The 14898-nt window shown below is 50.3% G+C and overlaps 5 protein-coding genes across 5 annotated transcripts; 4 read left to right on the forward strand and 1 right to left on the reverse strand.

Annotated features, from left to right (window-relative positions):
* Positions 1 to 2951: 2951 nt before the first annotated feature.
* Positions 2952 to 4403, forward strand: BCR38DRAFT_308125 (uncharacterized protein; the record flags this gene model as incomplete). The annotated part of the gene is made up of 1 exon (XM_040854632.1): positions 2952 to 4403. A coding segment is annotated over one exon (1452 nt), but the record flags the coding sequence as incomplete, so codon positions are not given.
* A 90-nt stretch (positions 4404 to 4493) lies between these two features.
* Positions 4494 to 4954, reverse strand: BCR38DRAFT_91987 (uncharacterized protein). The gene has a single exon (XM_040865767.1). It carries the CDS (start codon positions 4869 to 4871, stop codon positions 4584 to 4586), a length of 288 nt encoding a protein of 95 aa, XP_040719712.1. The 5' UTR covers positions 4872 to 4954; the 3' UTR covers positions 4494 to 4583.
* A 2009-nt stretch (positions 4955 to 6963) lies between these two features.
* Positions 6964 to 7614, forward strand: BCR38DRAFT_92002 (uncharacterized protein). The gene has a single exon (XM_040865768.1). It carries the CDS (start codon positions 7166 to 7168, stop codon positions 7505 to 7507), a length of 342 nt encoding a protein of 113 aa, XP_040719713.1. The 5' UTR covers positions 6964 to 7165; the 3' UTR covers positions 7508 to 7614.
* BCR38DRAFT_303595 (uncharacterized protein) lies at positions 7535 to 8164 on the forward strand (the record flags this gene model as incomplete). Its single annotated transcript, XM_040854584.1, has 1 exon — positions 7535 to 8164. A coding segment is annotated over one exon (630 nt), but the record flags the coding sequence as incomplete, so codon positions are not given.
* Positions 8165 to 12991: 4827 nt separating this feature from the next.
* On the forward strand, positions 12992 to 13706 carry BCR38DRAFT_405444 (Skp1 family, dimerization domain-containing protein; the record flags this gene model as incomplete). The annotated part of the gene is made up of 4 exons (XM_040857960.1): positions 12992 to 13055; positions 13145 to 13236; positions 13295 to 13465; positions 13530 to 13706. The coding sequence occupies 4 exons, from the start codon at positions 12992 to 12994 to the stop codon at positions 13704 to 13706; spliced, it is 504 nt and encodes a 167-aa protein (XP_040719715.1).
* Positions 13707 to 14898: the final 1192 nt, after the last annotated feature.

The following is a 14898-nucleotide window of genomic DNA, read 5'->3' on the forward strand; positions in this document are numbered from 1 at the left end:
CCAGCTATTATATATTATTAGGTGGGTGGCGTCCCCTGCGACTTCCTCGTGACGTGCAACTAAGAGTTGACCAAGTTGAGGCTCTCGGTTGGCCTGTTGCAAATCTCGTCGGGTGCAGGTGCGGAGAGGCCAATTGCTGAGATGAGATTTTGAGTTGGAGGCCGTGAGTGGACCAAATGGACGCAAGGCACGACTCGCTGTGATGGTGCTCTCGGTGAAGGGGGCTTGTGCTGTTACTTGGGTGTCGCTGTGGCCACTGCCTGCTTGGGGCGCTGGTTGCGGTCGCCGTTCGATTTTCAGGGGATCAGCCGAGACCAGTTCGGGGCTAGCCTCATCAAGAAGTTGGCCCTTCAACCCCAGCATAGTGGTAAAATTAATATTCTCGTCTCGTCCACAATTGCAACCACTGCATGCGATCACAATTGTTAAGAAAAACCAGCCAACTATACCAAAGGTGTGGCTCGTTTGTTGGGTTTCGTTGTGCTGCTGACTTCGATAGACCTGGTTCGGGATGGGCAACTAACTACCGATGGAAGCAGCGAGCCCCGGACTTTAGATGCAGGCTCAAGTCGGACTGCTCGGTAATTGCTGCAACTTTGAAGTCCACTGTTGGTAGATGTACCCCAGATGATGGTCTGTCGAGAGCGATATCTCTTGAGCCGCACGCAGATGTTTTGTTGTCGCATCAGTGCTCTTGACAATGGAAACGGCGGCGTCGAGAAATGGAAACTGAACAGGACCTCAGCTTCTAGGGAAAGTTCCAGATAAGCACTGGCGATGTCGAGTTCTCTTAAAACATGGTCAAGGAATTTGATATGATCAAGTAGGTGTGATGAGTTGAAGGTACGCTTCCTAGAGTCAGTCAATGCACAGCTGGTGCAGGCTGAGTGTGTCAAGTTCACAGATTACGGAGCTCTGGCACGCCTCGTTTATGTATCCTCAAGTCGGTTATCCCATTCGGCATCCGTCATTCAGCCCGGCCAACAAGGTCATAATATCCCGGATCACAGCAAGATCCCAAACGCTTTAAGATTATTTATTTGCCGCAAGAATTTTCTTTCTCTCTTCCAACATTGCTTACCCAGAGGCACAGCCCAGCTGGAGTTCCCGCCGTTAAGACGCTGTCGAGGCGCTGCCAGGGGCCCCTGGTTCCATACCAGACGCTTGCTGGGATTAATAGCATTGGGAGACCCGACTGGATGGGTTCAGAGCCACTCAAAACTTCACGAATGCATTCTTTAGCTTAAGTGGATGCATCACCGCTTGTGGCACGCATCAACGGCGATTGCAGAGCTACAGTCATCGCGAAGAGCATCATAGACACAAACAATGAGCCTCTTCCAACACATGCCTCCTAGATTTTCAGATCTCCGGCCTCAGGGATGTTCGGCTATTTCTAGGTTATGTCTGTGCTGCGGACGGCATGAGCGAAATGATGTCTTCATGCCTGAGCCTTCGCTTTATCCACTTATTTACGCAGATATCCGCGTAGGGAACGCAAAAAAATGGCTCCGTCAACACAGTATGGGTCGTTGCGTATATCGTCAAAGCACCAGAACACGGCGCGGCCACAAGGCTTGATGGTTTCCGAAAGGCAGCTTACAAGGTTTTTCCTTAGAGTGTCGTTTGTGGCTGTCATCTCCAATTTCAATCTTGACACTTCTCTCAATGAGCCACAATCCCAAGGGTCTTCCTCACGAATGGACTAAGCTGTGGGATCACACTGATGCTGGCATTCCGGCTACATACGAAGGTGTAGAAGGGAAGTACAGGTGGGTGGGGAGATCCAACCCGCCCGGGGCCCTAGAGTACCTCAAGTATACTTCACCACGACCTCAGACCACCAATTCTACAGCAGCCGTATCAATAAGAGTACCCCGTATATCCTATTCTTGGAGGTTCAATTTGCTTGGACTTTGGAATGTCCTGAGTTGTTCGGATGTAGGCGAATTGTTATGTAAAGTAGACGTACGTCAAGTACTTCCTTGTTCAATGGGGTTGGTCCCAAAACCAACAAACTTCAAGCCGAAGCTGTCGTCTGATGAAAGAAATGGGCCAACGCTCAAACAAAAACGGGCTATTAACTACGAACAAGATTGGGATTGTCTTTAGCCTGGCTGCGTGCCTTGGAGATGACCGCTGGTACTGGGACTGAGCACTCTGTCTGCCTGTCTATCAAAATCATACGGTTCCTATCAGCCAACTTATAGTTCAGCAGGTGCCTAAGTCATCCGTAAAGTACTGCGCCCATCGAGGTAAATTGTGAGAGACTCTCCTTGCTGTGACATGGGTATCTGCTGTTAAACCAGAGAGGTGGGTACTGTACCTCGACGAATACTGTGGTGCACCGTTGTACTTCGAACATTTCAAGTTGGACAATACGTCCATATAAACATTTTGCGCAAGGATTTGCAACATCGTCAGATCGACTTCATCTACCACCACTGTGGACACCGCTGTAGCGTGCCAGACAGTTGGCTCTAGAAAGGGGGGCGAAATGGGGCGTGCCGCATCAAATGAACATCTTACACTCAAAATGCCGCCGGCGTGACGTCTAGAAATTTGGCGGCTTTTTGCCTGACTCCACTCTGCTTTGGAGTCGCGACTACCCCCCCCGCATTTCAAGAGCTGCCCGGTCTTGCCAGTGGAACAACTAAAGCTCTTTGGCTGTGTGGAAATAATAAGGTCAAAGATCCCTGCCAATCTAGTCGACCTTAGACAACCTAGCATCTACTACATCATCCATTCCATTCCGTCACTTCTGTCATTCATCATTGATGGTCTTGCGTTGCAACAATCATCAGTTGAAAATTGTGCAGGCTTCAATAGACTAGTCATTGGTTATGCGCTCATGCGGTCCTTTCCTCACTTCTAAAGTGATGGCCGATGACAGCTGCGCATCGACATCAGCCCCCACTGCGGCAGATAGAACGACGTCGCCGGCGAGCAATGGGAACAACGTCAACAATTCTCCCCCGGGACACGGCTTTCGGCGGGCTGTGACCGTGGATGAGGGCGTCCAATTGCGTCGCCGCTCGACTATCAACGCGGCCACTTCAGAAAATCCTCTCGGCGAGATTCGACGACGGAGCTCCAGCTTTTCCGATTACAGCTTGAACGAGGCTCGACGAAACCTCGAATCCAGTGCAGATGAACTGTTCAATCTCCGCGGTGCTAGAACACAGTCGGGGGACAAATCTCTCTATGCATCGGTCCCGCTCATCTTCGCGTTGCTGCCTGCTGTGGGTGGCATGCTCTTCAAAAATGGAAGCGCATTCCTCACCGATGTGATTCTGCTGGGACTCGCCGCCATATTCTTGCACTGGTCGGTAACACAGCCGTGGAGTTGGTATCACGCAGCACAAGAGGTTCGCGTAGTCAAGGATGAAGTCATGGCCGGATCCGTGTTCGAATCCGACAGCGAATTGGAGCTGTCCACGTCGGCATCTGTCACGACGGCGCTCGAAAACGTGCCTGAGGAAAATGGCAAGGAAAGGGAAAAAGAGAAAGTGAAGCAAGCGGAGAACGTCAAGAAGCCAGAAACTCCACAGAACTCACCAAAGCCTGCACATAGGCAATGGGAGGTGCGCAGAGCCGGTACAGCAAAGGAGCTCTATATCCACGAGATGCTAGCCTTGGTTGGATGCTTCCTATTCCCTTTACTGGGAGCATATCTTCTTCATACTATTCGCGGTCAGCTGAGCCGGCCGTCCGAAGGCCTGGTCTCTGATTATAACTTGTCGATCTTTCTCATTGCGGCCGAGGTTCGACCAATATCACATTTGATCAAGCTGGTCCAGAATCGAACCTTGCGCATCCAAAGACTCGTCGCCACGAACCCTTACCAGAGACACGCCATTCGAACCAAGCAGTTGCAGGAGCTACACGGTAGATTGGATGAATTGGAAACGCGTGCCGCGGCTGTTGAGGTGTCGTCTAGTGCTAGTGTTCAAACCGACTTGTTGAGCTCGCGAGTTATGGAAGCTACGCTTGCACGCAATGTTCGGGATGGCATGCAGCCTGAGTTGGATGCACTGAACCGTGCCGTCCGCCGCTACGAGAAGAAACTTGCTTTGCTGGCCGGCCAGATAGATACCAGGCTCGAATATCTTGACGGAAGACTAAACGACGCCATCGCACTGGCTGCCGTTGCCGCAAAGCATAGTAATGCTCAGGGGAATTTGGGTTCCTGGCTGGTTGAGACGACCGTCACGATCGTCATGTTTCCCATTCAGACGGCGATCTCAGTCTTGACCTTTCCCTTCCGAACTGTATCATCGCTGCTAGGTCGGAAGAGCAGGCCATCCTCCGAAAAATCACATAGAACGAGCCGTAATGGCAGACCATCTGGGTCGAGTAGAGCAGGCTCGGATCGCGTCCCAACCAGGATGTCTAGGAGATGAGCATAGAGGGCGTAGAGCCCAGTGTGTATGACCCTTTACGAGACCATGCATTGCTGATTAGGACTGAGATACCAGGAAAAGGATATAGGTATGGCTAATGGAGGCAATTGGGAGTACTTGGGAGGGTCTATGGGACTGACAGGATGTCACAGGAGGAGTAGTTTAGTCTCCGATATCGACTCACCGGCACCGTCGTGGTTTGACAGCGGTAAACGAGTCTGTAGACTGCACATCAGACAGTAATCTTAGCTTGTTTCGTCCAAGTGCATAACTAATGTGTTGGGTGGCTGCGTATAGTACACGATGGGCGGCGGTCTGGGAAATTATCAATGGTTTAAAGTTCAACGGTCGATTCAATAAGGTTGCGACAAATTTTACCACCGGGAACTGTTTGTTCCAGACAATAATTGGCATACATGATGTATGCCCAATCAGGCTGTCTATTTCATCACAGGCAAACAGTCTCATTTGCCGGTGAGCCCAATATATCTCAACGGAAGTCTCAAAGACGCGGGAAAACAATGTAAGCAGGGGACGAACGGAGTAGATGCAGTTTTGAGCTTTGCTAAGCTTTTTTAAGGTAGTTGAGCTCTATGGGAAATCGTTGCCGAACGACGCGATTTTACGCGATGCCGAAATTGCATCCTACTCTACTCAAGTATACTTTCCTGGTTGATATTAATTGACCCATAAGAAATGACACAGATAGTAGCTGAGAAGCCCCAGATATCTTTTCATCCAAATCCAGACGGCTGTTGACTCGTGAAGTCGTATGTCGTATGAGAAGTAACTATTGTTTTGAAAAGCTCATCTGAAGTACGCACGGATGAATAGCGGGCATTCATGCGGCTGTGTAATCGTATGGGGGTCCAAAGGAGGAAGGGGGCCCTCATGTGAGTCTGTAACAGGTATCACAAGTTGAAGCCCGATGTCGTGCGACCACGGCCGGCCGACTGTTCCAGGTTTTTCGTAAGTTTTTGTTCTTCTTGTTAGCCCGGAGGACGACGTCTCGTTTGTCTGACACGGCGGCATCGTAATTCTTTTCTTGAGCCCACTTGTCGAAAAGGATTCCGAGGCTGATCCAATTGGGCGATGGGGCCCCTCCAATAGCCCCAAGGACCTTTTCTTAGAAGCCGTTCGGTTGTCAACTTCATCATGATCTAGATCTACAAGACTGGAGCCGTGAGGTTGATCCACAATGTCTTTCACTGGAGCCCAGGTTGATGCTCCCAGAAATGCTACGCTGCAGGGTGACGCCGGTGATCGTCAATTGGCTCTGAATGGTCCAAGTCGCCGGCGCGCTCCCATTGGGTAAAGCTGCAGTTCTGATTGCTGAACTGGTTCGTCCCTGAGCTGCATGGACCGACATGTGCAGTGCTGAAGGATAAAACAAGCGAAATGGGCCGGTCCTCTGCTGGGTTGTTCAGAGACAGGGCTTGAGATCTGCTCGCCGCTCGGAGGCTTGGCTGTTCAGGATTCAGGACAGTCGCGACTGTGGTACATCGTAAGCTCCATCTATCAAGTGTTGGTCGGAGCAATTCGCCTCTGTGCTTTGCTTGTCAGCCCGAAATTGTAACATAGATCCAATGATCTACAAGTGCGTTTCCGAACGCAGACCTGCTTCATCCAGCTCTCTACCGTAGCGACGAGCTCGTAAACATGATAAATAACCCGATTTGCGTCAATGTTTCCTCGCCTTGTTCGGCGAAGCTCTTGAATATGTAAGTTAGCGTGAGTGGGTAAAAAGCCCCACGACGCAGCCCAGCTGCAAGCCCCTTGAAAGCTAGTAAGCAAGGGTGCCGTGCCGAGAATCAAAAGACACGGTGGTCAATAAGTGGCCCAGCGTTAAAAAAAAAAGGAAATACAGGTTACACACCCGATCGAGCTGCTTTTCGACCAGCACCCTGGCCGCGGGACAGCAAATGGGGATCACGGTTGCTTTGCTTTCGTCGAATAAGGCCGGCTGTCCGAGCAAAGCGGTTTCTCTTACGCTCTAACGCTACTAGTCCACCGTGGAGCGGCTGTCTGCTAATCTCCCGCGTATCGAGCTACATCCATTCGGGTGGTGGTTCCTTCGTCATGCCGCCATCACACGGCATGGCCACCCTCCACGATGAAGAAAGGCTGCCAGACAGTAAATGGGCCGTGGCAAGTGTGAAAAGCAAGTCGAGAAGGCACATCTTAACTGATGGGCTGCAAAAGATGGGCCATGCTCTCTTTCCCACAGCCGGTTCTGAATAGTTTCTTCTCCATCTCATGCCTAACGTCACTTGCATGAATATATTCTCTATTCGCTTGCCATTGATCTCCCTACCTGGAGGAGTCAATATTTTGGTATAGCCTGTTTGATCAGACATTGGGACCTCTTGGCCGTTGTGTGTCCAGTTAGTAACTGGGGCCTGTCATCTCCCCGGCTGTCGTCCTTGGAACATATCCCTCCAACCCACACCCTGCCCCCCGTTCCGTTCGTTGTAACGCGGTTTCGTAAACTTCCGGCCTGCCAGCTTTGCCCGATCCGAACACTACATAGAGGTTACTTCCCTCTTATTGCAAAGTCCCATCTGGCTTGGAAACTTTCTCAAGCGCAACAGAGGAGGATCCACGCCAGCATCACACGGCAATGGTGCTTTTCGACCGCAATCGAGCTCAACAATCATAGTTGTGGTTAGACTTTCTACGCGCTGCTTGTAGTGTGGAGTTCACCTTTGGGGCTGCACCGTTGTCGTTCCGCATATGTTTACTCGGTTGGATGAGAAGTCAGGATGCTTCTAAGGTGGCCTCGATCGTGGGCCTTTTTGTTGTGTCTGGTGCTATGCATGCACATTGTACTGGCCGAGAGAGTCCACGCGGTTCGACGACAAGATGCCTCGACGACGACGACAACAGCTGCCCCGAAAACTACTACTGAAACTGGGAAAGAGTACTCGACAACAATGGCTTGGCGCTCCAGATCAACAACAGATACTGCAACGGCTGCCAAAACTACAACGAGTGCCTCCGATACCGTGAAAGGAACAGCTATGCCTTCTGCCATCAACGACAATGCCCCAACTAGCACACTTGCGATTAACTGTAAGTCTAACCTGCAGTACCATTGTAACTAAGAATACTAGTTCTAACTTTGATCCATAGCCACTATCGTTGAGGGCGAGCTACCTCTTGAGCCCCGGCTAACACCGGCTTACGCGGTCGCCGGTGTGATATTACTTTCCACGGGTGTAGTTCATACCCTTGGTATCAAGAGAAACTTACTCCATACGTTCTTGTCGGCGGCTTATTTGGCTAGCCTCTGTACGACGGTTCTGATCGTATACATCATGAGCCCGCCCGTCTCGGATGGTATCCAAGGCGCATACCTCGTGGCAGTGGTATGCACTGGACTCGTGCTGGGTGGAGGAGCCACTATGTTCAAAGAGATCACTGAGGGGCTCGGCTGCCTGCTCGGGGGCTTTTGCTTTAGCATGTGGCTACTGACATTGCACCAGGGCGGCCTGTTGACTAGCACCGGCGGGAAGATTATCTTCATCACGGCATTCACTGTCGTGGGGTTTGCGACTTACTTCAGCCGATGGACTAGGATATACGCCCTAATTGGCTTTACTTCTTTCACTGGCTCTACGACCACGGTACTAGGCATCGATTGCTTCAGTAGAGGAGGATTGAAAGAGTTTTGGGCTTACATCTGGGCTTTGAATGATGACCTCTTCCCCCTGGGTGCTGACACATATCCGCTCACCAAAGGAATCCGGGTCGAAATCGCATTGACTGTCATCTTTTGCTTGATCGGCCTCGTGTCTCAGTTGAAACTGTGGAAGATGGTCCAAGAGCGTCGCGCAAAACGAGCAGAAGCACAAGCCGAACTCAAACGAGAGCTTGATGTGGAAGAGGCCAATGTTGGTATGCAAGTTGAAGAACAGAATGCTCGAGAAAGACAAGAGTGGGAAGCCAGCTACGGGCGGAAACCGAACGGCAGTGTGACACGGTCAGGGGACTCTGGCGTTGGCGACATGAGTGAGAATTATGCTCGAGACGGCCAAACCACCAATGAAAAACTGTCGACCACTGAGGCCATAGAAATGACCGACTTCACTCCAAACTCTCCTAATCCATCGACGGTACCGACAAAGCAAAGCCCAGATGGGAATCTTTCCGCCGACGAGAGTAGGGTGACGATCAAAACCGGAGGAGACGAACTCGATTCGCCAAAAGCAACAGCTGCGGGACAAGACGACAAAGTCTGGGTTGTTGGTACAGATGGTGAGACGCGACCAATTTCGGACGTGTCAATTCGCGACTCACAGAGGATGTCGAGATCAACCGTGCCTGAGGTTGTCCCTCTTCCCTTTACGGTCCCCAACGACGTTGACAAGGACGATGATGACGGGTTCTCAGTTGCCGCTGTGGCAGACGATGATAGCCGTTCAGTGGTGCTAAGCGAAAGGGGCTCCCGGAACTCTCTTGGCAAGCGACTTTCTGCTGGGTCTGGCAACCTGCTAAGGAGTCTGTCTCGGCATTCTCACATGTCCCTCAAGCCAACAACTCAGGAAGGTAATGATGCATCATCGCCACAGCCATCACCGACATGGGGAGGCAGCCAGGAAGACCTCATGGTAGAGCAGTCAAGAGTAGAAGGGGATGACGCTTCTGTCGCTGCAACTTTCGACGACTTGAGCAAGGATGGACTAGACAACTTGAGCATCATGAAGGATGGACGAACCCGATGGTCTATGGATATCATGGCCGAACTGGCAGACCCGGAAGGCCACGCCGAGGAGAATCCATCTCTGACGGCCAAGACAACTGAAGCCACCCCTGACAGCGGCCAAACCCCCATTCCCATCCCCACGACGTCGGAAGACACTCCTGATGCTACCAAGGTCTCGAAATCGGTGGCTGCAACCGAGGAATCCGCACCACAGAGTTTAACGAAAGAACGTCTGCCGCCCGGCCTTTCCCGCGTGGCCCTGTCATATCGAACAAATGAGTGGGCAAAACATTTGAGTCAGGCAGAGTTGCCGGAATCAGAGAGGTTGCAGCTGTACGACGATGTTGCAGGGGAAGAGTCGTCAATACCTGAGGAGGCTGCAGCTCCAGTCAATGTGGAGAGCCTCCAGCAAACTGCCCAAACCGGCGCCCCAGGTCTCGTGGTGGCACGTTCATCGTCTTCATTTTCGAGTTCACCAGCATCAATTTCTCTTTCTCGAGCCAACTCTGGAGTAGGAGCAGATACGACAATATCAGCTACCGCGAGACAAGGCTTTTCCATACCACCAACCCAGGACTTGCGCTGTCGGAATAGCGTAGCTAAAGCGACGCTATCCAACATGCACACAAGCAATAGCTTCCGAACGAAGTCGGGCAATCAGAGCCGGCGCACGTCAGCAGATATAATTGTCCAGCCTATAGCCGAAGAGCATGGCGATGAACGGCCCAGCGATATCACAAACCAGCTTGTTGAAGAGAGTAATAGCAAACAGTCTTCCCCTGCGTCGTCCCGTCGTGTCTCACTTGAGCAACGAAACTCGCGTGCCCCTATTCCGGGCGTCGTTTCCTACTCTAGCCCTCAGACACTACTTGGTCAACGGGAAGTGTTTCTACGCAATAAACCACGGCTTTCCCTCACCAACGCGTCCCCACCCGAACGTGGATCATATTCGCCCCAACCCCAAATCACGAGCGATATTGTTTCCCCCATGCACGGCTCCTACCTCGGCCAGAATGCGGACGACATTCCACTCAGCCAACGAAAGCAAATCATGCGTCAAAGCAGTCTTCTACAGATGGCTGCCGCAGGAGGCGGACGGCCTGGCAGCAAGCTGGCCATGACGCCAACCCAGCAAATAACCACAGACGGCGTGCCGTTGAACTCCTACCAACCCCACATAAGGCGCTCCACTCGAGAGAGTCAGCTAGCAAGCTTCCGCCAATCTGTCACAAACGACCTCCGGGCAGTTACCCCCGTGCAACCAGCTGGAAACACCGTACACGACTGTCGTCTTCCATCGAACTCAAGGGCATTCGTCATGCAGCACGCCGGTCGGGACGGAGAAGTCAGACGCAGCGTCGATCCAGGGTGGAGTAAGCTGCTGAAGGAAAGAGAACAAGAGGCACAACAAAAGGAAGCGGAACGCTATGAAAAGGAGAGATACGATCGCGCCTTTGAGCAGCGCATGCGAAGGGGCAACCTTACTGATGCCCACCGGGAGGCCATGAGAAAGATGCAGAACGCTGCGCATATCCAATGAGGCACAATGAGATAGATGGGGTTTCAAGCGCTACGAACAGGAATAAAGGGTTATGCTGGGATGTACATAAGTTTTCTTTACGGGTCTGGCTATGCGGTTTGGTGCGATTACATGATACCCTTTCTGTTCTTTCTCTCTTGTTCAGTAAACATTTTTGGGGTTGCCTGCGTTTAGTCTCTCTCTTCTCTTCTTTCTTTGAGAGATGTCAGGAGGAGCGGACGGATGGCCGAACATACACAACTATTCCATGGTCTATACAGACTTTATTTTCTGCCGCATTTAATATTTATGTTTTCCTACCATGCACATGTAATGGCTATTAAAGAAGGCAAAAGATCGCGGTTACATAGTCGGCAGCCAGTTATAACGGAGAATCTACTATATTAGTTAAAGCGATCGTAACGAAGTATAGTACTTGATACATAACTTTAAGGGGGCTACCCTGTAGCTATACATAACATGACAATATAGGGCTGCAAGGGTGCTAGTTAGCTAAGCAAGCTTTCCTCATATACATGAGTTGACCTCTATATGTACTCGCGTCAGTACTACACGACAGTACTCGTCGGAAGCATCACTATGGTCCTTTACGTTAAGTAGCCGAACCTAAGAAAAGTATCGTTAGCACTATATTCGCCCTTGATAAAAGGGCAATGTCACGCCGTGCAATCATGCTAGATGTCTTCATGAAAAGAAACTAATACCAAAGTCAGGGACTTTCTCACTTGCAACCACTAATCAATCAATCAATCAATTCGGACCATTCTCGGTCAATCTCGTGACAACCATCACAGGTAAGATATAATTATATTCTAGTGGTACTAGCGTTCCAACTACACATGAAGGTGAAGAAGGGAAGTACACGTATCTCGGAGTGGGGAGGGACTTCCAAGCCGCACAAGGGCACTGAAGCATCTCAGGTATACCTTAGTATGACTTCAGGCCACGAATTCCACAGCAACTCGTCTAAGGGGGGCACTTGGCCGCCGTACGGCGCTAGAGAGAAGCCTAAAGAGTATATCTTAATTTTCTTTCGGTAGTCGAGGAAAACGCTACCCTAAGGGGCGTAGCATACCTGTAGGAAGCAGTAAAAGATTCGGAGGATGGTATATTATGGGATTATGGACTACTGAGGCTGTCAGACATCGATTCTTACGATGCTAGCTGAATTTAATACTCCTCAGCCTAGATTAAGCCGTATACTAATATAAGGTACTTGGGAATAGCTTCATTTACAGTTGATTTGTACGTCTTTAGGGATTTCGAAGAGAGGTATTGCGGAGGTTAGGTTGTCCTAGTTAAGGATTGATCCTTGTCTCGAGCCCTTGTGCAGAATAAGAGAACCAGTTTACATAGCGTTGGCTGCATGCTTCGTAGAACAATTGTGAAGTGAACAAGAGACGCGTTGTTGTTGCTGTTGTTCTTGTTGTGGTCGTATAATTTCCCCGCCAAATGGAGGTATACACAAAGAGGAGGTCAATGCGGTTAGGCGATTCCCTCGTAGAATAGATGACATAGTCCCTTAGTAGATCTTCCGCTTAAATGCCTGTATCGCATCACGTATCCTGGGCCGTGCCTTCCAAAAGATTCCCCACTGCCAACTAGAACATCCATGGTCATGAGAGCCCTTAAAAAACATCTCACCAATTCTGAATTGTATATTTGTGCTATAGAGGCACTCATGTCTTGGTTTCAATAGATTGAAGCAGCTGTGTCCAAGACCAACAACTTCGGTTTCCAGGATTTGCGGGCATCCATCCCCCAAATATTAAGCTTCTGTCGGGGGCAGGGCCAACTGAGATCAGGCGGCGAGACCTGGTGCACGGACCTTTCTTTTTAACAGTTGCCCTTTGAATCACATCACACCTGGTGCTCGGGGCCGGTGTGACCAGTTTAGAACGCGCCTGCCTGATTGATTACTCCAGAGTTCATGATGCAAGCAGCCTACATCAAAGGCATGAACCATTTCAGATTCTCTTACCTCTGACTCCATTCAACTTTGAGAGCAACCTTAAGCTTACGCCCTGTCCATTGTTCCATGGCATCATCAGAGTGACTCTGAATTCACCTTTCTCCGATTGTTGGTAAGTGTGTCTCCGCTTCAAATAGTACTCGAGTACTTCGGAAGTTCTTAGGCAGTCTTGAACCCCCGCCATGAAACTATCTAACCAACACCCAAACCGCAGACCACCAACGATTCCGAATCGTTTACATCAATTTGGATTTCGCCTCCGTAACGCAAAGTCCTTTTAACACCGCGCAACTATCACGCATTCTTCTGCACATCTCTACACGAGCACACTATCTGGCTTCGACAAATTCATCACTTGAGCATCCGCCAAGATGTCTGCCGACGGTAACACCAAGATCAAGTTGCAGTCCAACGACAATGCCTTCATTGAGCTCGGTGAGTACCCCCCACGTCGCAGGCGTGTGCTTCAAATTTACTGGACGTGCGATTTCTGACGTGCGATTGCTAACCATCACATCTCGCAGACCGCCAAGTCGCTGAGCGCTCCATCCTGATCAAGCACATGCTTGAGGATCTCGGTGAGGCTGCTCTTGGCCAGACCATCCCCATCCCCAACGTAAGTGCCACTCATCAGCCCACTACTGGAACGATTGAATCTGATTATTTGATCCCAGGTCACTGAGCCCGTCCTTCGCAAGGTCGTCGAGTGGTGCGAGCACCACCGCAACGATCCTCCTTCGACCGCTGATGAGGAGTCCGACAACCGGAAGAAGACCACTGAGATTGAGGAGTGGGATCAGAAGTTCATGCAGGTCGACCAGGAGATGCTGTTCGAGATCATCTTAGTAAGTCGCGTTGATGTCATGGTTTCTGGGAGTAGTCCCAAGGCTAATATTCCTTTGCTTATAGGCTTCCAACTACCTTGACATCAAGCCCCTTCTGGATGTCGGTTGCAAAACCGTCGCCAACATGATCAAGGGCAAGTCCCCCGAGGAGATCCGCAAGACGTTCAACATCACGAACGACTTCACCCCCGAGGAGGAGGAGCAGATCCGTCGGGAGAACGAGTGGGCCGAGGACCGCTAAATCACCTTTGGTGGAAACAGCTCGTACCTGGGGTGGGCCGAAGGATTATACCTCTTCGCCATTATTGCGCCTGCCCATATAAAGACTCGGGACGAATTTCGACGTGGCACGGCTAGTGGTGGGAATGGATACCACTGGTAGAGCATTGATCAGGCGTTTTTTAATGATTTTGATGATGGCAGGTTGGTTCATGGCTTGGCTACTTTTGTGGAGTGTCCCTGGTTGACTTGATCAAGTTGGGACGCCCTTGCAATGCAGTCTCGTGATCTCCGTCATCCAGTGGTAGCATAACTGGAAACCTGCATTTGCTAGACACCGACACCTGGTAGCCTCTTTGGCATACCATGAATACAGAACATAAATCCCAATACCGTTATTCTCTGCAATCAATTCTCTGGCATCTTTGTTGTTTCTAACGGCAATGCCTAACAATGCACGCTTATATACATTGTCCAGTTTCTGAACTCTTCACTAACTAATCTATGTTGTAGATGCTTTGCCAGATATAACCAAGTACTTTGCAAGTAGGCTTGAAGGGTTCTATCGTTCCCATGATCAATACAAGCAGGCTTCTTGTTCCCACTATGCCACTACTAGAACGTGCCACATGTGGCTCAGTTATCAAATATTGATTTTCTCAACTTTCACGATATCATATTCCACGAAGTCAGCCTTCACGAGTATGTACGACGTTGGTCCTCTTAAACGAACACCAACACACTCCCCTCCCCTCCATATTATAATCAACGCCTTGTAGGCTAATAGGCCTTGTCCTCCAGTTGTTCCGAGGTTGTGGCTCCTGCGTATACGTGAGAACCAAATTCTTTCGTCATACAGCACGGCCTTCAGTCAATGGTGAAGGATGTAGTGTTGAGGTGTTACTTGATGACCGAGTTTTGGTGACACGCATCGGTCAACTTCATAATGTTCTATCAACATCAAAAGGGTACCACGCAAGGTTTGCGAATAGGTATTCTCTTCTGCTGGCGTTCAGACAGGCAGGAGCGTGTCCATGTGGGTCATAGCCTCTCTACACCGGGCCAGAACACAAGAAGCTTGTGAGTAGCGACTCGTTTGTCAACTTGGATGAGGCAGGGGCATATTCCCATGCAACCACAGCCTCCTGTATGGTGAGTAAACTAATACTTCACATTTCAACCAAAAGACAGCATCTCATAGTAGGTATAATCAG

Source organism: Pseudomassariella vexata (genome assembly GCF_002105095.1).
Source record: "Pseudomassariella vexata strain CBS 129021 chromosome Unknown BCR38scaffold_2, whole genome shotgun sequence".
Taxonomy (NCBI): domain Eukaryota; kingdom Fungi; phylum Ascomycota; class Sordariomycetes; order Amphisphaeriales; family Pseudomassariaceae; genus Pseudomassariella; species Pseudomassariella vexata.